We start from the raw sequence: 23,005 nt of genomic DNA, 5'->3' as shown, positions 1-23,005 counted from the left end.
TTTGAACAAAAAAAGTGTTTATTCCAGAACCTTTGAGTGTGATAATAAATACATGAACACTTGGCCAACATCCTAGTGCGGTGCACAAAGTACACGCACACACAGAGCACCTAAACCAGCTTCATCTTGGTGACAACACTGAAGAAACCTCTTGCTCTCTCTGCGTCTGGGTTGGTCCCTTTACGCTGTAAACGCTTATCAGTGAGTGTGACGGCGTGTGTGTGTGTGTGTGTGTTCTCATATGTGGAAGGCTTTGGTAGGTTTTCCCTCGAACAGTCCTATAGCTGGATTAACAGTAGTGTTTCACAGTCGACTGGCTGTACATGTGGTTAAGCGTGTGGTTTTGGTGACACACTGGAGTCGTTGAACCGAACCAGTTTGCTCTCTAAACAGTTTCTAGCTGTCTAACTGTAGCAGAGGTGTCGGCACAGAGCAGAGCTGTAAAAATAAACAGTCATTTCTTTTTGTTTTCCTTTTAAATAATTACATCATCAACATCCTGCGTGTCAATTACAAGCCGTGGTGAACAGACAATAGCATGAACTGTAAAGGTGAGACTGACTTTTTTTGTGGAATGTGTGAGAGAGGATGGGAGAATGGATCTCAGGCGTGTATGTTTAGTCCTCGAACGTCAGTCTCTTGTGTGCGTTTGTGTTTTTCTCATTCTTATTTGTCTGTGTATGTGTGTCGGTCGTTGTAACCTGCTGACCTGTCGGGGTCAGCGTGCAGAAGGGAAGCCGTAGAGAGGTGTGTGTGTGTGTGTGTGTGTGTGTGTGTGGAAGCAGTAGTGGTCCATCCACGTACACAGACGGACTGTGTCAGCGCTAGTTCAGTGACGGGGAGCGGTCGGTGGTCCACAGCAGCTCGATGTAGGGCCACCTGGTCTGTAGGCAGCGCTTGACTGGAGTGTCGTCCGTCCGAACCATGGGGTCCTCGAAACCCAGCACCAAAGCCGTCCCTTCCACATACTCCACCTGAGAACACGCAGGTCGATACGCAGTTAATGCAGAGTTAACTAAACACACACATTTAAACACTTTCTGCCGTCTTTGACAGGCTTCAACTCTATCAATCTCTTTCTTCCTCTGAAGGGGTCAGGGCTAAGACGCAAGGGATGGATGCAAGTATACCACACACACTCATACACACACACACACACACACACACACACGCATACCAGCTGCAGGGGACTGCTGTCAGCAGGTCTGTTATTCCCATCTGGAGCTATGGGAATGGAATTGCCATCACAACCTTATAGGCGCCTTGCTGCCATGTGCATATGTGTGTGTGTAGGCGTGTGCTTTTTGTGTGGGCACACATGTGGTGTGCCATTCTTACATTTTCAGGTAGCGGTATGGAAAAAAATCTGCTTTACAGACTAGACAGAGTGGACAGATGAAGAAAGTGATATTCCTGAGTACCAGTTTTTTTTTGCACAGCCACCAACTACATCCTCTGACGATCATCCATCAAACTAAGCCTGCTTAATAGGCCCGTGTTTGAACATTTATCACAGCGAGGCCGCTGACAGTGGCCTCAGTGTTGAAATGACTTGGAGGAATAGGAGGCTAAGCCAGGGTTGTTGGATGGATGGGCAGGCTATTAGGCTCGCGATAGCTACTGTTTATTTTGGAGTGGCCGGCTGCCTCCAACTGTGTGTGTGTGTGTGTGTGTGAGAGTGCATGTATGAATGAATGATGACAGGAAAAGAAGAACAGTAATAGGCAGAGAGACAGAGGGAATATTAAAAGGAACCACCATCAGCTGCTATTACAACCCCGAACATGAAATAGTGTCTTACCCTCTCGTTGTGGTTGGACTGTTTAAGTCCATTGTAGTGGTAGATGGGAAATGAGTCTGGGATTCCTGAATCCTAAAACACAGTGAAAAACATGAATGTTGTTAGAGAGTCTCTGAGCGAACTGCTCTCACAGAGATGGAGGTAAAAAGCCACAGAGGCAGAACATTTTTGAACCAAACAGTAAAACCGACACATCTCTGCCTGCAACCAAAGCTTAGTGTTAAATCCCACATGTTCAATTTAAATGTGTGTGTGTATTTGTGCACTGAAGCAAAGCTCCAACTCCAATTACCAGAAAACATCCAACACTACGAAAACGTCCGAACAATGACATTGAGCCAAAACACTTCCAATGACTTTGGCTTAAAAGGTGCAGAATGCTAATAGGGTGTGTTGTCTGAGAGCGTGTCCAGCTTCTCGTGTTTATATGCCTATATATGAAACCCTAACCCTCACCCCAATCCCACGTGTGTCTGAGTGTGTGTGTCCAGTTGGCTAATGGTAGTATAATTTCTTTGCGGCTCGGGGCCGTTCCTCTGGCGAGTCCCTAAAGCCCTGATCACTTTAACACAGTTCCCCTCTATCTCTCCCTCTCTTGTTGTCTTCCTCGCTCGCTCTGCCTCATAAAGGCGTCTTACAGCTCTTTCTAAGCTTCTCGGCAAGTAACGTCAGATGATGGCGAACACACATGCATACATTTCACATGAGACACCACAGGAATGTTTTGGGCATAAAAACCTTTGATCGGCTAAAACAGCCCTCCATATGCTTGTGAAAAAGACATTAGTGTCACCCATATGTCTGTGTATACGACTCTTTGTCCATGTGTTATAACTGTGATATGGACTGTATGGCTGGTGGAAGATATTCGTCATACTGTGTGTGTTGCATCTTTGAGGTGGAAGTCCACCTCTGCACAGACACACACATACCTGATCAGGAAAAAACTCCATCAGGAACGGGCCCAGAAGAATTATGCCCAAACTCTCTGGATCCAGCTTACTCTTCACCAGACTGACACTGAGGAGGCACACAGATAGAAAACAGAAAGGAAGTAAATAAAAAGTGAGCAGAGGAAAACAGATGAAGAAATCCAGAGAGAGAAAACATGCACGTTAATAAAAGAGGAGGTCTGGAAGGAGCCATTAGATCAGCACAAAATAACAGTCTACAATGTTTTGAGTCAAATTTACGATCACCTCATCCCTCAATGTGGACTTGTGATGCATGTTTTGCATGTTTTCATGAATATCGTGGCACAACTAAATATACCTCTTTCCAGACATTCCTACGTGTTAGATCAGTGTTATTTATATTCCACCGTGATAAAAAAATCTGGTCAGATTGCCCTTTTAAGGCAGCAAGCAGAGAAGCAAGGTTTATACCAGAACACAGAGGCAAGGCAATGATCTTTCTTCATCTATTGATTTTTACAAGTAGCATGTGCAGCAGGAGAGCATACAGAGCTGCTACGTGACACTAATAACTACGAGAAAAAAGTCGTAATGTTGAGAGAATAAAGTCATAACTTTAGGAGAAAAAAGTCGTAATATTACAAGAATAAAGTCATAAGTTTACGAGAAAAAAGTCGTAATGTTGAGAGAATAAAGTCATAACTTTAGGAGAAAAAAGTCGTAATATTACAAGAATAAAGTCATAAGTTTACGAGAAAAAAGTCGTAATATTACAAGAATAAAGTCATAAGTTTACGAGAAAAAAGTCGTAATATTACAAGAATAAAGTCATAAGTTTACGAGAACAAAAAAATAACATGTAAAATTACTACTTTACAATATTATGACTTTATTCTCATATACTATGACTTTTTTTTCTCGTAAACTTATGACTTTAGTCTCGTAATATTATGACTTTATTCTTGAAATCTCAGATTTTTTTTTTGTCCCTCAATGTGGCCCTAATACTCCGTCGTACCGTCGTACCTTTAGACCTACAACAATGATAAATAAAATTGAAAATGTAAACAGAAAACAGTTATTCTTTTCCATTTTTATAAATCCACAGCGAGCCACTGGAGAGGGGCTGAAGAGACGCATGTGACTCTGGAGCCGCAGGTTGCTGACCCCTGATCTAGGGTTATAATGGCCTGCTGTAGGTCTTGATCATCAGTGTAGTGGTTTATGGCAGCCAGTTGCATCACATGAATGATGCCTATTATCTCCTTTATAATAGTGGTTCAAATGTGTATGCCACAGACCTCAAAATACACATATTAAACTGATTTTATAAGATTTTGTTGCAGTGTCACTGAGCAACACTATGAATCCATAAAAGCGTCAGATGTGCTGCTTTATAGCCAACCTTCTGCTCCCTTTGCAGGCAAGTGAGTAAAAGAGAACATATCCTCAGGGATCAACAAAATATCTTGGTTTTTATCAACGAGTGGTTGTGTAATGATGGGAATTAATCGTTGTGGTGGGTCTGCACGTAATCCACTGCATGACTGTACATAACTTCGTCATTGGAGCGTTTGATCATTTCAAAGTAATTGGTTGTGTCCAATCTATCTTCCTGGGATGTAATGGAGTCAGTCAGCTGATGCTTGTCTGGATTGGTGTACATATACATTGTCTTCTTTAAGAATCACATAATCTGAATAACAATCTGTCAATATTTTTCATTCATTTCAGTGTTTCATTTGCTTGAATTGTCTGAATGGGGAATCTGATCCGTTAATATTGCTTGAAAATGTCATTGAGTCACATTGGATTGGATATCCTGGATTAGCTCCGTAGACAGTAAATGGGAGAGTGACTTTGTGGACACAGTAATGACACCCAAGGCGGTTTTTAAGGGAATAAAGACATCATCTTTGTATTCTTGTCACACTGAAATGGATAATATTTTTAATTAATTAACGTTTTTGATGCCATTATGCAGCAGATGTGCTTGTTTAGTTATAGAATCAAGAGAGATTATTATTAAATGTTCTAACGCAGTTTGAAAATGCAGGAAAAACCTCAGGGCACTACATTTTGTTTTGTGGATTTACATTATTTTATCATACACTCAAGTTTAATTATATAGAAAAAAAATCACATAAAACAAGAATCCATGTTTTTAAGCTCTTGGCAAACACTCCAAAGAAAAAGATTAGGACTATAATTCGTTAGAGCTGTATCCTGACTTTTGCAGAGAACGGTCAGTGTTCACAAAGTTGGTTTACCGCAAATGATAGCAGCTGATGGCCATTGGTCATAGGATATGTAGAAATACTAAGTCACAGGCAACTTGTAAACAGTTTGCACTCATCTTCCATGAGTGATGAAAGCCCTTAATTTAATACTTGTAGATACTCCTATTAATCATTCCCCCCCCCCCAGGCACTAAAGATGCTACTTTTTTCACATGGTGGAATCCCCTGCAATAACTCTCTCGTTGTGTGGTGAGGAATGAGACTCCCCTGTTTGCAATGCGAGTCTCCCCCCAGTTTGCTGTGTTGTGTTGTGATGTATCGCCCATCTGGGGGTCTGCAGAGCACATCAGTGGTCCAGTTACTTGGCCGAGGCCCACGGCTGCAGCGTTTGGGCTTACTGCTCCACAGATGAGAACGTGCCTCTGTTTGAAGCGGCACTTTAAAGCATTTCCTCCCTCTCACGGTCTTTCTTCCTGCCGTTAATGATCTCCCTCTAAGCCACTGTTTCTGACTTTCTTTCTTTTTTCGTTCTTTCTTTCTTCCTGAGCTTTTATAGTGGGCTCTCCTCTGGTCTCACTTTATAGTAGCCTGGTAGTGAAACATGAGCGCAGGGCCACTGACCTGGCCTGGCCGTGACTTAGGAGTTAGAACTTTAGAAGCTCTACAGGTGCCACACACACACACACACACACACACACACACACACACACACACACACAAGCTGAAATACACACACTAACACAAACATAAAGCCTTGAACATGCGAGCACTTACTACTCCGGCTCGGAGACAAGGTCAAGGGCTTTCATCACGTCCTCCAGCAGAGGCTCTGGGATGAAGCCATTATCTGGAGAGAGAGAGCGGGAGACATAAAGAGAGACTGATGCACTGGCTGACCCCGGACAGAACATAAAATACAGGCTTCAGCTGAAAACCAGGGGAAGCCTTCACCTACACATATGGCACAAGCACTATTTACATCACTGGCCCTGGGGAATTAACTCATCTGACACAACTAAAAGAAAGAAAAAAGAAAAATCACACACGCGCGCACACACACACACCTCGTCCATTCTCTCTGACCTACATTCCATGGCCGTGATGATTGCTTTACCTGAGAGAAGCTTTAAACACTAACATGTGTGTGGCACTTAACAGATTTGTCTCATTTAAACATCAGCATGTGAGCCTGTGTGGCCGGTTGTTTAGATCCATAAACCCCTAGTGTGCTGTGAAGAAGATTAACCGGCGAGCGCTCTGCTTGACCGCTCTCAAGCAACTCAATCTCAGCTTTTTCAAGGCCAGATGTTATTGTCTCAGAGTGACAATTGACCGTCTGACAGCGAGCAGAGAGGGAGGGCACACACACACACACACACACACACACACACACACACACACACACACACACACACACACACACACACACACACACACACACACACACACACACACACACACACACACACACACACACACACACACACACACACACACACACAATACCATATATTAAAGAAACTCCTGAGACAGTGGGCTGTCGTTGTTGTTGAATGTGTATGTCTGGTGACTCACTGTAGTGCGTGTGAATGCATCTGGCGCCCCTTTTCCACAACACAGGGAGCTGTGCTGACTCTACATGTGACACAGACAGATTTATGGGCCTTTTATGCAGCACTCAACTGTGCTGCTGGCTACGGCATGTGTGTATACACTGCGGTGTGTGCGTCATGTACAGTGCACCCTCCTTGCATGTGTGCATTTATGTCTGTGGATACACCTACTGTACTGTAGCCCATGCATGCGTTTGTGTGTGTCTTTGCACAAGTGTGTGTCTTTGCACAAGTGTGTGTGTGAGAAAAGACCATATGGCTTGCAGGATGTCCTGGCAGATGATAGCAGACGTGGATTTGAGAATGTGCAAAGCCAAATTTGGTGCAACAGGAAAAGACAGATGAAGAACAAGGGAGAAGAAAAAGGTGACAGACGGTTAAGTTTAGATATTTGTTGACGAAGTTAACGGAGCAGGCAAAGCCGCTTTCAGCTGGTAGGACTAATCCCACTGTAACATCCCATTACACCACACACACAGATCTCTACAAATCAGCATGTTGTTCCTACGAGCCTGATAGTGAGTAATGTTGTTTATGGCGACGGAGAACGGCACACTTCATTTCACAATAAAAACACATAAATAAGAAGGTGATTTAGTCAGGTCCTCGGCTGAACACTCTTGCAACATGGATAGCTCTAAGTGTGGGATGTTAACATGCTGGTGCATTGAGTGCGACTCCCAACATCTCTGCATCTCTCCCTCCTCTCTCGTCTCGACAGCAGAAGAAAATCATTACACAACAGCTGTTAAGACTAAATGTTTCATTTCAATGCTCTTTCTTGTCTCTAAGTGCTCATGAAGACACGCACACATATCCCACACTATAATCCCGAGGCTACATAAATGAACGCTAAAGACTTCCGACTTTTTAGCTCATCTGACACGACAGTCTGTCATCTCTTTAACTTTCTAACTGTCACTGTGTCGCTTTCTGTTTCCTTCCCCTCGCCTTTTACCCCAGTCACCTTGAAGTGACAGGACAGAAGGATTAGGGGAAAACGAGGAGGAGAAGGAAAGGAGCGGGACGGTTGACTCAGCTGTAAGAGGAGCTGATCTCACCAACCTAAACAACAACAGTGGAGACGAGAGGAGAGAAACAGACCCTCGTTCTGCCTGCTGAAGAAAAATAATGGAGACGAGAAACAAGAAAGAAGAGGCGAGGAGGGCAGTGGAGGTTATAAATGCATCTGCTCCACCAGGAAGAAGGGGAAAAGAAAGACAACAGGGCCAGGATATTATCTGCGCAGTGTGTGTGTGTGTGTGTGTGTGTGTAGCGGTGTTAGAGTGAAAGTTTGGATTAATTAAAGTACATCTGTGCACCAGGATTTTAATATAGCTGGTGTACTAATGAGCAAATAAAGTGTGATGGTCTATAAACACCAGTGTGCAGGCGGTGAAGGGCGGGAGAGCAACATAATGATAATGAGTACATGATAGAAACACTTGTTGTTCATTACCTTCAGGATCGAATGACTGGAAGACCCTCCTTGCCTGTTCTGATGGAGACTCTGGACCTACCAGGGACATCTCCTATAAGGAGGGGGGAAACAAACACACGAGAGGGAAAGAAGGAAGAGAACTAGATTACGAGATTTTGCATGGCAACATAATGAGGTTTGACCTAAAAGTGACCAGAGATTTGTGACTAAAGTGAGGAGACAGGGAGAGTTGCAGTAAGACAGTGAACAGAAAGGCGAGAGCAGGAAGGAGAGGAAGAATTAGATCACATTGTAGGAGAATGTGACTTCATCAGTGCTGAAACATTAGACCAGCCATCTAGATCTACTCACAACTAACAGACTTTGATACTCTTGTCAAGGCTTAGCAGCACTAATGTCTAACACACAACACAGTGAACAGCCAACATACAGCACCACCCATTGCAGCACTGTGTGGTGCACGGCTAATGTACATTGTGCATGTATGTATGTGTGTGTGCGTGACTATGTGAAGTCTAGGGGGCCAGTGCAATCACCGGAATCCATCGGGTTATTAACTGATCTGCTGATAAAGTTAGACGGCTTGTTTTCACTCCAAACACACAATCAGGAAATCGAGTCTTACATGTACAGCCCCGTGATTTATGACAAGCTCTACAGCGTTTGTTTGTTGGTGAAGTTTAGAAAGAGCAGTGTTGGCAGGGAGATCAGAAATGGGAGTGCGTGTACATGCACGAAGAGGAGAAGGGTGATGCCCCTTTTAGACTGGCCTACAATGCAGATGCTGATTAAATGAACACGTCCTTGTTCTCTCTACACTGAGGGCCTCAGCATGCTTCCAACAAACTGCTTGTCGGATCATCTAACAGCATATAAAACCCCCTCAGCTCACATCTATCTGTCTGCAGTCAACAATCTTTGAAACGGATAATCTGTCAAACATCACCGCTGCCTTTTTTTTATTTTTCATACGACTAATTCCGTCACTTTTCAAGTGTGCAACTGAGTGCGATAACATAAATGCCACAGAGGAGGAACTTCAAAAGTGTGCATGTGTCATCCCCATTTGTAAGATTGAAGATAAAGATCTAAAAATACACAGAGATGTCAGGGAAGCAGTGTGACACAGCCAGAAGGAGTGTGTTACCTTCGGCTGTAGTTGGATGACACAAGTTTGTTTTGAGCATAATGAACCGTTAACACTCCAAATCCAGAGACAGATCTCAAGGGATGGAAACGTCTTCTCGTTCCTTCTCTTATCTTGTATTTAAGCATTATCCGATATCTTTAAACTTACTGACAGATCTTGTCCAGAGCTTACAGGAAACTCAACAGCTGGATAACAATCAGTTTCTGATGATCAACATTGCAAGCAAACAACGATAAGGAGTGCAAAGGTTCTCATAGTTCCCTGAAAATATATTGCATGATATAACCGAGTTTAAGAAGCTCAGAGGAGATAGATGATATTTTGCCAAGAGAGGATGATGATACTTCTCAAAAAAATGGCTTTTCAGCCTTAGCTGTCATACACACACACACACACTGATGCAAAGTGTGTAGGCGAGAGTCAGAGAGTTCTCGCTGTTCTTCCTTATGAGTGAGGGAGGGAGTGTATTTATGACAACGAAGCGCTGGACAAACAGACAATGTTTTTGGAAAGCAAATGAACCCTGCTCATCTCCTTTAGCTGGCCTTTATTAAAGCTTGAGCCTCAGATCCACGCAGGCTGCTAGGGTTTCATGGTCCACTTATTATCGTATTCAGGGCTTACTCAGGGAAAGAGAGAGAGAGAGAGAACGAGAGAGGGGTTCGGGGGGGGGGGACACATCGGTGAAGAGATGACTCCCAGCTGCCGGCTCTTCAGATGCAAAGAAAAACAGGCACAGGCCGGCGAACACGCGCTCACACACTGTTCTGTCACACAGAGTATAGCAGGGTCCTGGTGTGTTAACATTACGGGCTCCATAAATCTGACGGCAGATTTGTCATTAGCTAGATATGTCTGTGTTTCACTTTCAGGGGTGGACAAGGGTCAGCGTTGGTGTCTCGGGAGGAATAAGTGCTAAAAAAAAGTTCCTCAGCGGTCTAAAGACGAACATATTAAATGAAGGATTAACAGTGAAGTGTCTTGGAACATGACCTGTTTTGATAAACTGTTACTTGAACTAACCATTGCCTTTATCAACAGTATACCTGAGCTAAGAAAACACGTATCTCTTCCCAAAGTGATGGGAAGGTTAATCGATCTTAGGCTGCCATATACAATCCAGCTGCTGTAAGTCCAGTGTGCCTCGTGAACTAAAGCTCACAGTTTATTATCTTCCAGAGCAGGATGGACACAGTCTGTGTAAATCACCTGGTAATACCACAGTCGCAAGATGTCGACACTTTACCAAAAGACAAACACTCGTAAGTGGTCATCTACAGACAAAACAACACAAAAACATACTATTATTGCTAACCTGTGCACGCTAATATGAGGCTAATGAACACATAGAGAAGACAAGAGTCACGTGAGCATTAAGTTCATGCACGTACACACAGACGCACATAATGGCAGCAGGAATTACGTGATTATGTGTGTGTGTGTGTGTGTGTGTGATGACAGGTCTGCCTGGCTGTCTTTGATCTGTGTTTTATTAGAAGCCTGAGGAAGATGCTGCTGAGTTGGAAAAACATGTCATGGAGCTAACACGCTCCACAGGGAAGGTGTGTGTGTGTGTGTGTTTTTGTGTCTTAGCGTTTCATTCCTCTCGATCCCACTGTGTTGCAGCATGTGTACGTTTCTGTGCAAGAGAGGAAATCTGCAATAATTAGGCCTTTCCCCTGCCGAAAGTTGTTTGCTTATTCCCGAATACAAGCCGGCATCCTGTTCTCTCGATGTGCGTAAATATTCAGACTCATGCAGAGATGCAGTACAATGACACACGCTCACAAAGGACCTGGCATCAGTGCAAAAAGTGTAAGTGTGCTTTATGAAATCAAGGAGCAAATTCCAATCCCCACAGTCCTGCCTTTTTTTGCACAAACCCCTGACCCCCTTAACAGAGCAACAACAAGCTACCCTACATAGGAACAAAGCAAGAAAAACACGCACATGAACGCACTTCACCGAGGACTTAAATACACAAAGTAATGCAGAACATTTGCTCTGAGCAAAACAAGAAACATCAAACAGGTCTTCTTTAAGAGCCAACAAATTTCAAATGACCAAAAAAGGCTTCGGTGTAAGCAGGAGTGTTTGTGTGTCTTCTCAGTTAAGTCACGACTACAGTCCAGTCAGTACAGTCAGTCCAGACCTCTGTACTGTACTGTAGACACGATACAGTGTGTGTGATCCTGGTTTTCTTATCATCGGACCAGATTTCCTGCATCACGACTTCCTAGATAAAGAACCAAGGTCTGTGTTTGCATCTTTTTGCGGAGGCTCTACTGACCACTGCCTAAACCTTCACCTCTAGCCATCTGCACTTCTGTTGCTCTCTCCTCACTAGACTTAGTGGCTCTCTTAGGTTGACAACTCACCCCTCTCTTGTTCTTTCTATTGCCCAGTTCTACCCCTTTTTTACCTCCTGCGCTAAGTAGCTACTACAGTTTTGGAGCATTTCCTCCCCTCCAACCCTTGACCTTTTCTTCCATTCTTCCTTCCCCTCTTTTGTCCTTTATCTCCTCATGCAGGTAGGTACTTCAGAAAAGACAGGTAGGCATGGTACTTTACTAGAGTTACTTTTTCTTTCCCTCCGGTCCAGCCAAAGAGCTATTGTGTGTGCTGAGAGGCTCTGAGTGGCCATAGAGTGCGTCTGAAGGGATCGGTTTCGAGACAACAAAGCAGAGGTCTCGGACAGTGTCTCCTGCCTTGTTCCTAGCAGGCAGCGACGGCCTCACTACATGACAGGCTGAGGAGGGAGTCTGTGTGTGAGGGGCTTGTTATGTAGAGTGTATGTGTGTGTGTGTTTTTTCACCTTAACTAGCCTGTGTCCCATGTGATTACAAGTGCAGAAAACAATGGGAAAACCTATCTCTCTTGCTACATGAGGAGTGTCTGCAGTATCTACTGTATCGTGTGTGTGTTTCAGGTGTGACAGACGGGACAAAGTAGTGATTTATGGAGCTGTCTTGGATGAGAAAGACTGTGTCTCTCCATAAAAGAGAGGCGACACCACAGGATAGTTATATAGCGTAATGACGGGTCCTATAACAGACAACGACACACGGGGGAAAAGGAAGAACAATGCAGCACACACACACACTGACACAGACAGCTTTTCATCCTACTACAATGACCCATGGTCTGACCTGTCAAAGATTATTGATGACTGTTAATGTACACCGCTTTGTCGTTTTGTGTTTGTGTGTGGCCCGCACCCTCTGATCATACCAGGAACAGAAAGTAATCCTCTTTTTTAACAGAGAGCGCAATCTTGTTCCAACTACCTTTCAGTACACTGGGGGGATGAGTATAATTCAATATTGTTGTATATAAACTCACCGGTGTCATATTGTGTTGATATGATCATATCGTGTTATCATTTTCAAAATTCATGTTTTCCGAAATGACTGATTCTGGCCAAGCCGTGATTAAAAACTAATAAAATTTGGGTTTATATAAGTTTTTGTTTGTTTTATAAATATGAAGAGTTGGTCTCATGTAATGCAAAACAGTTGAACATAGTTTACAGTGGGATTACATTATGTGTGATTTTGCATATTTTGCCATATCATGATACAGTTTATCCGTATAAAGTTACTGGGGGCTCGTTATTGATTTTGAGTACACACATAGTTTCTATGATACATAAACACACTAAAGCCAGGCTCAGACTACAGGAGTTTTGGTCCAATTTATCCCTGATTCACCCCTCCTGACAAACGGAGGAGAAATCTGCTCTGGGACTTTGGTCTGTACAGATGTTCGGCCCAGATTATCTGGTAATGTGAGGGGTTTACAGATCCGGTCTCAAACAACCCAAACTGTTCGAGCCGCCCCAATACATTTCAAACATGTTTGATGTTTAGGAGTTCAAATCTGGGTGATTATGTCAGTACTTTCCTAGCGGGACCACAGTAGCCAATGAGAGAGGTAGTGAATTAACCTTGAGTTTAGAATATTTTATTACACAAATATTTCTAATATTAACACAACGATTTTCAATTATATAACCCAAGCCAACTTTGGCAATACCGTCATTTTATTGTGGTTTTTGCGAATAAAAAAGTAAACTGACCTACATTAACTGTCTGCACACTTAAGTTCCTGCTCCTTACCAGTCCATGAAGGACATTTTGCAGACCGGAGCTGGAGTCTTAAGGGACACAAAGCGCCACAGCGGCTGCTCTCTCTCCTAGTAAATCACTGACCCAGAACACAACTACTGTACACACACACACACACACAAAAACACACATGTATCTCCCTCGAGAAGCAGAGACACAGCCTGTGAACCTCATCACTCAGCGAGAGGAGAGGAAAGAGTGATGAGAAATGTCACAGGAGGATCGCCCCCCCCCCCCCTTTCCCCGAGTGACCACTGCACCACTCTTTAGTGCATCCTTCCTTTCTACTTCCTTTCTTCCCCTTTCCCTTCCCATGAGGGACCAATAATCTGAAGAGGTTGGCTGAGGTGCCCGAGAGAATCCTTTACTTGGGCAACCAACCTGCTGTACAGCGGAGTGGAGAGTTACTTCAAAGAAAGAGGGGGGGGGGGGGAGGAAGGAAGAAAGAATCTTTTTTTAAGCATATTGCATGATATGTCTCATACATCACCCATCCCTCCTCTCCTTCGCTCTCTGTCTGTCTTTCTTCCTTTCTCTCCTTCCTCTGGCGTCTCAGAAACTCTTGTCCAAAAACGGATCCCATTACATACCATTATATACACTCAGCCTCTTTCTCACATGCACACACACACATTAATACAACAGAGGACAGAGAGTGTGGGGGGTGTTGTGGGTAGGGATCAGAGATGGCGGAATGGCCTTTGTGTAGGTAGATTAGATAAAAAACACTAATGCTATTAAGCTGATGGTCTGAAAGCCACAGTCACACACTGACAGCGACTCGGGGGAATACACACCCGTCCCCAATGGCAGACAGAAGGAGCCGCTGACACATCAGAGGCAGGGATCAGGTTTTCCGCTTTTGTGGGGATGGCTCTATATCGGAGCTAAAAGCTACATAACCAGGTAGCGTGTATTTTTGTATCACCAAGCCTGGGAAATCTTAGTGCGCTTCAAATTAGCTCCAAACATAGATTTCCTTTCAAAGAGGACAGGGTCACACTGAGTGCGGTCTACCAGCAGAGCGCCCTTGCCCCACGTCTCCCCCCCCTTCAGCTTGGGCTCAAAGTTGTAGAGGCATAGTGTAGCGTCAGCCATGTACGTCAGTACATATGCATGCATGTGTGTGTTCAAGTGTGTTCCCAGTCTCCAATGGGACAAATGGATCCAGATGGGAACTCTGGAATCACATTCCCTACAGGAAGCCATCCACCTGAAGCCACACACACACACACACACACACACACACACACACACACACACACACACACACACACACACACACACACACACACACACACACACACACACACACACACACACACACACACACACACACACACACACACACACACACACACACACACACACACACACACACACACACACACACACACACACACACACACACACACACACACACACACACACACACACACAGCACTAATGCTAATCAGGATTAGGTTCCCTGTGCTCTGGAATGTGTGTGTGTGTGTGTAAGAGTCAGACTGTGTGTGTATATGTGAACATGTCACTAGTGCCGGGGGAGTTGTAGCAATCGGTAAGTCATCAGCGCATGCATGACGACTTTGGTTCATCACTGAGCTAACATATGATCCACTCGCCCAGCAGGCTGGAGCTTAATGCATGTAACTGAGCTTTTAATCAATGGTATATTAAGGGTGTGGCGTTATGAAGGAGATGATTGCCTGGGATTTTTCTGCCTGTCCGGTGCCATTTTCACAACAGCAGGGAGAATCGATTTGCTACAACCAAACTTGCCAGCGTTATTACACAGCCTACAGCAATGTATTATGTTACATGTTCGCTGATAGAGATGATATACATGCTCGTCTGAGTGCAAAACAAGGTGAGTGTGTACACACTAACACAATGATCTGATGATTCAAACTTCTACCGTAGAGCCAAAGCTTCTCTCAAAGTTACAACAGCAGAATTGACCTCAATCAGACTATGCATTATATACCTTGTGGCATGGTGTATATCTGAGCTGATGCTGTAGGAGCTGGATCTCGTAGTCCTTTTTCAGGAAACCTTTTAGGAAGTCTAGATATTTTTCCTGTTTTTTGACCACACGAACCTGGTTCCAGTTTTGTTTACTTTCACCCAAAAGCTAAGTTACCTACTCTTAAGTAGTACTTTCTGATGGCTCAATGGTGTATTCTGCAGCATAGAATGTCACAAATTTGTCAAACGCAGGCGTCCAGGATGCAACAACTTGTAAAGAGCAGTCATTCAGACTCAAGCCCTTGTTATTACTATAATATAAGTGGGGATGGGATTTTTGTTTTGTGTTACTGACATGTATACAACAGCAAAATTTCCAACTACTAACAAACCAGACACTGGACAAGTGAGTGAACCTACATTTGCTAATTGCTGTCAATGTGGTTATGTATGAAAAAGAGAAATGACCCAGAAAAACACGAGTCTAAAGCCTCACTCCTTTTGAGACAGGCGTCTTGCTTTTTTCATATTTTTGATCTTTCCTTTTATCTTTTATCGCCTTTCTGACATGTATCTAAATTTCAGTAAATCAACAGCGTCTTGTCTCGTTCCATGTTAAATTATTTCTCAAACCAAGCAGCTGCTTTTAAATCATAGTCTAGTTTTCTTAACATTTCTTGAGATGCAGCGGAAACTCAAACATAAATACGCTAAAGGAACTGTTTGTTATTTAGTTCCTGAGTGTTGTTTCTGGGGCTCCTTAGGTCCTGGGACAAAATTTTTTTTCTTATGAACAAAAGCCAGGACAGAAAATGTGTGATCCATATTGTTGAAATTAACCTGACAGTGAAGGTAGACCAGAGAGCATGAAGATGGAAGTGTGTGTGTGTGTGTGTGTGTGTGTGTGTGTGTGCACTGAGCGTTTTTCCCCCTTAATACTGGATAGGTGAAAAGCCAAGAAACAGCACTGGCCATATATGACTATCTCCTGCGCTCGTTTTTCCCTCCCCTCCCTCTCTGCCCCTCTTTTTTTCCCCACATTGATATCTGACCTGCACTATATTAAATCTGTTAAGCACATTCCATATTTTGGTTTTTCAAACCTGCTGAGGAGACTGGCTTATATTACACACTGTGTGTCTGTGTAAGTGAAATATGTGTTGCTTATGGATGAGTGTATTGAACTTGCCTTGGCGAAAAACACAGAGAGGTGAGTTTCACTGCCAAGGATCCAAATAGGGAACTTTGGAGACTTGAGGAATGCCCCGACCTGAAACACACACACACACACAGAGAAAAGGAATGTGTAACAAATGAGCGGCTATTTTCAGTAATTTACTTCATGAATCAGTAATTGTTTAAGAGTTTAGTTTTTCTTTTCATGAAGTACATTATTTGAACAGAGATTACATGTCACAGTAAATGAACGGCATAATACTTCTCTGGTTCCTCAACAAATAGTACTACGTAATGAAATGTATATCATCCATGTTAATGGTCAAATTATTTTCACTCGGATCTTCTCTTATTAGTCGTTGGCTCTTCTTCATATGCAGCTTGAACTTCATTTCCATACAAGAACAATAAACCAGATATATGAACTGCGTACATATGAGCAGACCTCTCCTTATTTGATACAAGTTGGTCTCTTAAATCACTCTTTAACAACCAACTACTTGCTTTTAACTTAGGATTAGTTCATGTCTCAACTTGCTTATTTTGGCATTGATAAATAAATAGCCAAGATTTTTGTTCTTCCAGATGACTGAAATTGGTCACTTCACACGTATTTATAAATCTCTTTTGTGATCTATTTATAGTAAATTTGTGTTTCAGAGCATGTGTGCGCCAGAAAATAAAATTGTTGTGAGAAAGAGTCGGAGAGAGTTTACAGTAAGTCTGTTGGGACTGATCTGTCCAAACACATATTTTCACATGGGAGCTCTCACTGTGGTTTGTGTTCACACGTCGGATATGTCCCACAAGTAACAGTGAACATTCGTGTGTTTTTTTTGTATTCCTAGCACTCTCTCAGCATATACAGTGGGTGTCCATCTCAATCCAAAGGGAGTCTTAGAAAATAATAATCAACAAATCTTCTACATATTTGCCATGAACAACCTTTGAAGAATTTTCTTATATTTTTGCATAATATTTCGGGAACCTGTTTATGTCTGTACCTTGCAGTAGCGTAGGGATTCCATAAGCGTTAGGAAGCCAACCGATGCCTGTTTATGAATACCGTGCAGTTCTACCAAGACAGGGAGAAAAAAAACAGCAACAAAATGAGGATTAGTTAAATTGCGTCAAACTGGCATTAATTTGTGCCTGTTGTGCATTGCTGTGGGATGTAAGAATTATTGCCCTCTGGTGGATATGGTTTAAATCTGGGGCCACAAAACTTGAGTTCTGTGAGTGTGATGCGTGTGCGTGTGTCTGTTTGTGTGAATATGGCGTGTCTGTGTGGGTATGCGGTAACTTCTTGGAAGCCTTACTCATGCCAGAGCACTCCCTGTCGCCGTCCCAGACGTTAGAGACAGCGTGGCCAGTTACAAGGAGGTTCACCAGGCTCTGACTGAAGAGATAGATAAGAAAGGAGACATCAATACTTTGAGAGGAAACATAAGATATCCAACACAACATAACCACACAAAAAAGGACCTTGCAATGATGTATAACTTTCTGTGTGAGTCTAACTGATGAGGACAGTTGATGAAGAGAGGTGTTTTTATACCTGCCATGGCCATGCACAGGGTCTATGAGAGGCTCCAATGTGTCCTGGATCTCATTTCTTATATTCTCTATGCCCTGCACAGAAGAGATAAGACTGCATTTAATTTTCATGTGTTTGAACATTGATGCAACATTCAGGAAAATGACTTAAAAACTCATTAATAAAAGGAAAAATCTTATTACGTGTTTCAGGTTTTAAAAATGATAAATTATTTGATTATCACCTCATTTAAATGACTTAATAATTATGCCACCAGAGACAACATTACCAATCAGTATCCAATATTTCTATCCAACTCTCTCTATTTAGCTATTTCTTCATTTTACCTTAGTGAGGATGACAGAGTAGAGGAAAAGCAAGACTCCACAGCACCCCCTCCAGGTGTGGTAGAGAGACAACACCTCCTCTCTGAGACCAGACACTGACATTACAGTCCGCTTACTGCAGGAAGGGAACAAAAGTCAGGTTGATTTATGAAACAATCGAAAGACGGAAGATTTGTTGGGTTTTAGGATCAATGAGACTGATGTATTAATTGTATTCGTCATGCCAGGTTGGAAAAGATAACTTTCACAATGGGGCAGAAATCAATTAAATGCATCAGAGGGCAAAAGAAAAATCTGATCTTGTCTATTTGAAGCCACTACCCTCTTTCACTGCACCCTGGAAAGCTTGCTAGTGGAGTTGTCGGTCTTAGTTAGCATGCACTTCTTCACTGTGAGTCAGCACAGCTTTTTGCTGACTATGGTCTCAGCTGCCAGTGTGCTGTGTGATGAAATATCAATATTGCTCTGGCAAACGCAGCCTTGCATACACTTAGTTTGTGCGTGTGTGACAGACAGTATGCGTGTAAGAAGGGTAGTGAGAGGTAGTTTTTTTTTTGTTTACTCGGCAATCAGTGAAAGTGCTGAGTCAGCAAATTCTGAGCAGAGTGAAATAGCCAATTCATTGTGAAAGCCAATTCTTGCGGACTAGATGAATCCAATACCGCCCCTCCCCTCCCCTCCGCAGATACCATCTTCTGAGAAATATGTAGTTCTCTATCCCAGTACTGCATATTGGCAATTGTAAAACGAGGATCTGTGAGGTCTTAATCCTTTCCAGAAACTCGCAGTATTATTTAATGTTGAGATTATCGGCTTTGAGGATGAGACAGTCATGAGTATAAAGATACAAGGTGTTATCTGCGGGGACAATATTAAGCGTCACTTACTGGAGAACACTGTGAAATCGTTCAAAGCCAAGGTCCTCGGCAGCCAAAGCAGCTAGGCACAAAAAAGCACACATACACGGTAGTATCAGAGCATGGCACAGATAAAAAATGACACACGGTCAAATAGTTCATCATTAAAGTTGCTGTTTTTATCATTAATAGTAAAGACGAGGCCTAGGCGAACAAGTGAGCCTTCATGTTTGTTATTTTGAATGTGACAGACGTAGGACTCACTGGGTTGCTGCTCCTGTGGCGTCTGGCTGCTCTCTGGTGCTGGCATATCCTGTGTTTGCGACTGTGACTGTGTCTGTGTGTTAGTGTGTGTGCTAGTATGTGGGCTTTGTCCCTTGGCCCAGGTCACCAGGCAGAACCCCGTGGAGGGGCTGGAGCAGGCAGACTCCAGGATTTCACTCAGTGTGGAACACAGTGCTGCTTTCTGCTCCTCCTCTAACAGACGCAAACATAAAAGATGCGTGATTTAACAAGCCATGCAGCTACATAAAGCAATAGATAAAAAAACAATGGTTTGGATTTTTCTGTCTACCTGTCATTTGTCTCCAGTTGGAACTTTCTCTGTTGAAGAGAATGTTCTTTAAGAGGAAAGCCTGTAAAGAAACACAAACTCAATCTAAAAGATTTGCAAGAAAATATTCCATGGTGCAATATGCTACATTTGCTTAGTATTGTTTGTCCACAAAACAATGACAAATATTGTCCCGGAAACCCTCAGAGGTACTGCATTTAGCATAAAAAAATTGCTCAAATCATAAAGTGGCAAACTGCAGCCCAACAGGCAACAACAGCTGTCAGTGTGCTGAGTTGACTATAACTTTCCCAAAACTGCGTTGGATTATCATAAAGTGGGAATGTCTGTAAAGGAGACTCGTAGGTACCCATAGAATCCATTTTCATTCACATATCTTGAGGCGAAAATGGCCATGCCAATTTTCTCTCACCACAATTTAACGTAAGTTTTGAGCATTATTTAGCCTCCTTCACGACAAGCTAGTATGATGGTCATGATCATGGTTAGTATCAATGGATTCTTTAGGTTTTCTAGTTTCATATGATGCTTTACTCTTGCTTTAAACCTAAGCCCTCTACAACCTAAAAAGCGCAAGTTGCGTTAAAGAAAGATCTCAATAATAAATTCATATGATCAACCATTGAAAGCACATTCCAAGTCAGTCTGCCAGGTGTAAAAGCTGGTTCAATGTTGCAGACTAAATTGTCTCATTCTTCACAATACAATCTCTTAAGTACCACCATCCGCTGAGCATGTATGAGGTGTGTGAGGGCTCAATACTTAGGGAATATGTTGGAAATTGAGACTGGGCCCTGATAATAGTGTAAGGATGTTGACCTAGACCATACCTGGACAGGTGCAAGGACAGCACACGGGCCTCCTTCAAACTGCTCCAGTGCGGTTTGCTCATTCTCACAAAAAACGAATCCTGTGATAAAGACATGTGCAAGACAACTTTGAAAATGCTCACAGTAATAAGGTGTGTGTTTTTTTTTTAGACACTTTCACCCTGCACAAATAAGAAAGCCACAAGTGCATGCATGCTGACATCATAGGCCACAGAGCAAACATACACAACAGCGGGGTAATTTACGGCTTATCTGACTTTAAGATAGAGAGGAGGACTTAACAAAAAAATTTACTGTTGTAGACTTTTGGTTAGACTTAAAAGCTGGATACACTTAGCTCTCCATAACACAAGGGTGAACAACCCTGCATTTTATTGTATTCCCTGCTCTGCAAAAACACTTTCATTCATATCATCATACTGAGACAAAGCATCATACCTTGGGTCCATCTACGGAAGATGGAGGCAGACACTCCTCCACTAGAGGGTCTCCCCCAAACCAAATCCACCACCTCTTTATTTAACTCCGACATGACAATGTTTACTGCTGGTGAGTTCACAGGTACTCCCTCTTTAGTTGAAAAAGCCACAAGGGGACAAGGGAGGTCTGTTGAGGCCAACTTGGTAGCTCTTTCCGAGGCTGATAGTCCACTTCTCTCGGCAGGTTGAGCCTGTGGCATTGGCCACAAGCTACCTGTGTTGCACGACACAGTCTGACTCTAGTGGCAGGCAGCAAACTGGCGGGTAGGAATGACATCAACGTAGCCACACCAATCTGCAAAGTAATGGGACAGAAGCATTAACTAATTGATTAATTAATCGACTGATTTCAAAATACTGCCTCTGGTTTACAAAGCACTAAATGGTTTAGGGCCAAAACACATTTCTGATCTTCTGCTATGTTATGAACCATCCAGACCTCTCAGGTCATCTGGATCAGGTCTGCTTAGTGTCCCCCAGAGTCAGAACTAAACATGTAGAAGCAGCTTTCAGTTTTTATGCACCAAATATTTGGAACAAGCTCCCAGAAACCTGCAGGACCGCTTCAACTCTGACTTCTTTTAAATCAAAGCTTAAAACGTTCCTGTTTGCTGCTGCTGCCTTTTATTAAACCAGATAATGATCTTATATACTGCACTAGAGCTTTTACTCTTGTGTGTTATACACAATACGCTGAATGTGAAATACATTTGTCTGTGCAATACATCCTTGATGCAACATACACCTCAAGTGCAACTACCTTTGTTTACATTTTATTTATTACATCTACCCTACCTATTTTACAAGTGCAATTACCTCTCAGTTTACATTACATCTATTTTTATATTTTATAACTCTAGTGTAACACCTCTGTTTAAATGTATTTATTACATCTACTTTACCTGTTTTATAACTGTGTGTATTTTACCTGTTGTAGGTTTTATCTGCCTCGTTTACACTTGTCAAGTATTTGTTTTAAAGCACTGACCAGAAGTGGCAACTGTGAATCTCGTTGTATTTAATACGATGACAATAAAGCTTTCTATTGTATTATATTCTATGTTATACACTATTTTAGCTTCTATCATAGTTTTTATTTTGTATCTTTAATGTTTTTATAACTGTTTTAATTATGTCTTAATGTTCTTTTGCACTTTGTCTCAATGTTATTGAATGTTTATGTAAAGCACTTTGAAGTGCTCTGTTGCTGAAATGTGCTTTACAAATAAAGCTGCCTTGCCTAATGTTCCTATCTATAAGGGAGCACAATTGTTATTATAGATAACTTAATTGCATATCTAATGGGGTGATATAGCTAATCTATACATCAGTGTAATGCTATGCAGCCTACTCGCTCGTATTATTAACAAGCGAGAATGCTAAGTTACGTTAACGTCAAATGGTTAGCAATAAGTACTGAGGGCAGGATAACGTTAGCTTCTGTCTGTGGTGGTTATATATAAATAAAGGAGTCAGGCGTTGAGGTTTAAGAGCTTTAAGAGGGTTGCCTTGGTGATGTCAGCAGTTAGCATTAGCATCACTACTAGCAGCTAATCTTTCTCTGCTTTGTCATTCAATTACTTCTACAGCGACGGCGATAGCTGCTGTATAAAAACACACTGCTTGTTATTAGCTGTATAACGTCAAAGTTTAATTACCTTAATACACAGTCGAGTAATGGGATTCCGTGTTGATGCTATATGTTTGGTAGCAATTTATCAGCAACGTCTCTGTCATTCGTTTATTTACAACAGAATTGTAAAAAAAAAAACGTGACTTGACGTAATTTGACGTAACTTGACGTAACTGCCCATTGGTTTAAATCCAGGAAGTTCCAGATGCGTCAGGGGGTACAGCTTCAAGGCGTCATCTCATTGGTCTACAGGCCTGTCAATCATATCGAGCACCCGCCCACAAACAAAGAATGCGTTTAATCATTTAATGGGGACTT

The 23,005-nt window shown here is 42.6% G+C and overlaps 1 protein-coding gene across 1 annotated transcript; it reads right to left on the bottom strand.

Moving 5' to 3' along the window:
- mindy3 (MINDY lysine 48 deubiquitinase 3) lies at positions 1-22,843 on the bottom strand. Its single transcript, XM_074653794.1, has 16 exons — positions 22,713-22,843; positions 21,014-21,349; positions 20,576-20,655; positions 19,746-19,806; positions 19,436-19,648; positions 19,202-19,253; positions 18,315-18,429; positions 17,989-18,062; positions 17,750-17,829; positions 17,435-17,505; positions 16,444-16,524; positions 8,028-8,100; positions 5,730-5,802; positions 2,734-2,821; positions 1,802-1,873; positions 1-974 (listed from the first exon to the last, which is right to left on the bottom strand). The coding sequence occupies exons 2-16, from the start codon at positions 21,252-21,254 to the stop codon at positions 825-827; spliced, it is 1,524 nt and encodes a 507-aa protein (XP_074509895.1). The 5' UTR covers positions 21,255-21,349; positions 22,713-22,843; the 3' UTR covers positions 1-824.
- Between the last annotated feature and the right edge of the window lie 162 nt (positions 22,844-23,005).

Source organism: Sebastes fasciatus, chromosome 12, assembly GCF_043250625.1.
Source record: "Sebastes fasciatus isolate fSebFas1 chromosome 12, fSebFas1.pri, whole genome shotgun sequence".
Classification (NCBI taxonomy): Eukaryota; Metazoa; Chordata; class Actinopteri; order Perciformes; family Sebastidae; genus Sebastes; species Sebastes fasciatus.
The sequence above is the reverse complement of the archived record's forward strand: the minus strand, read 5'-3'. Positions and strand labels throughout refer to the sequence as shown.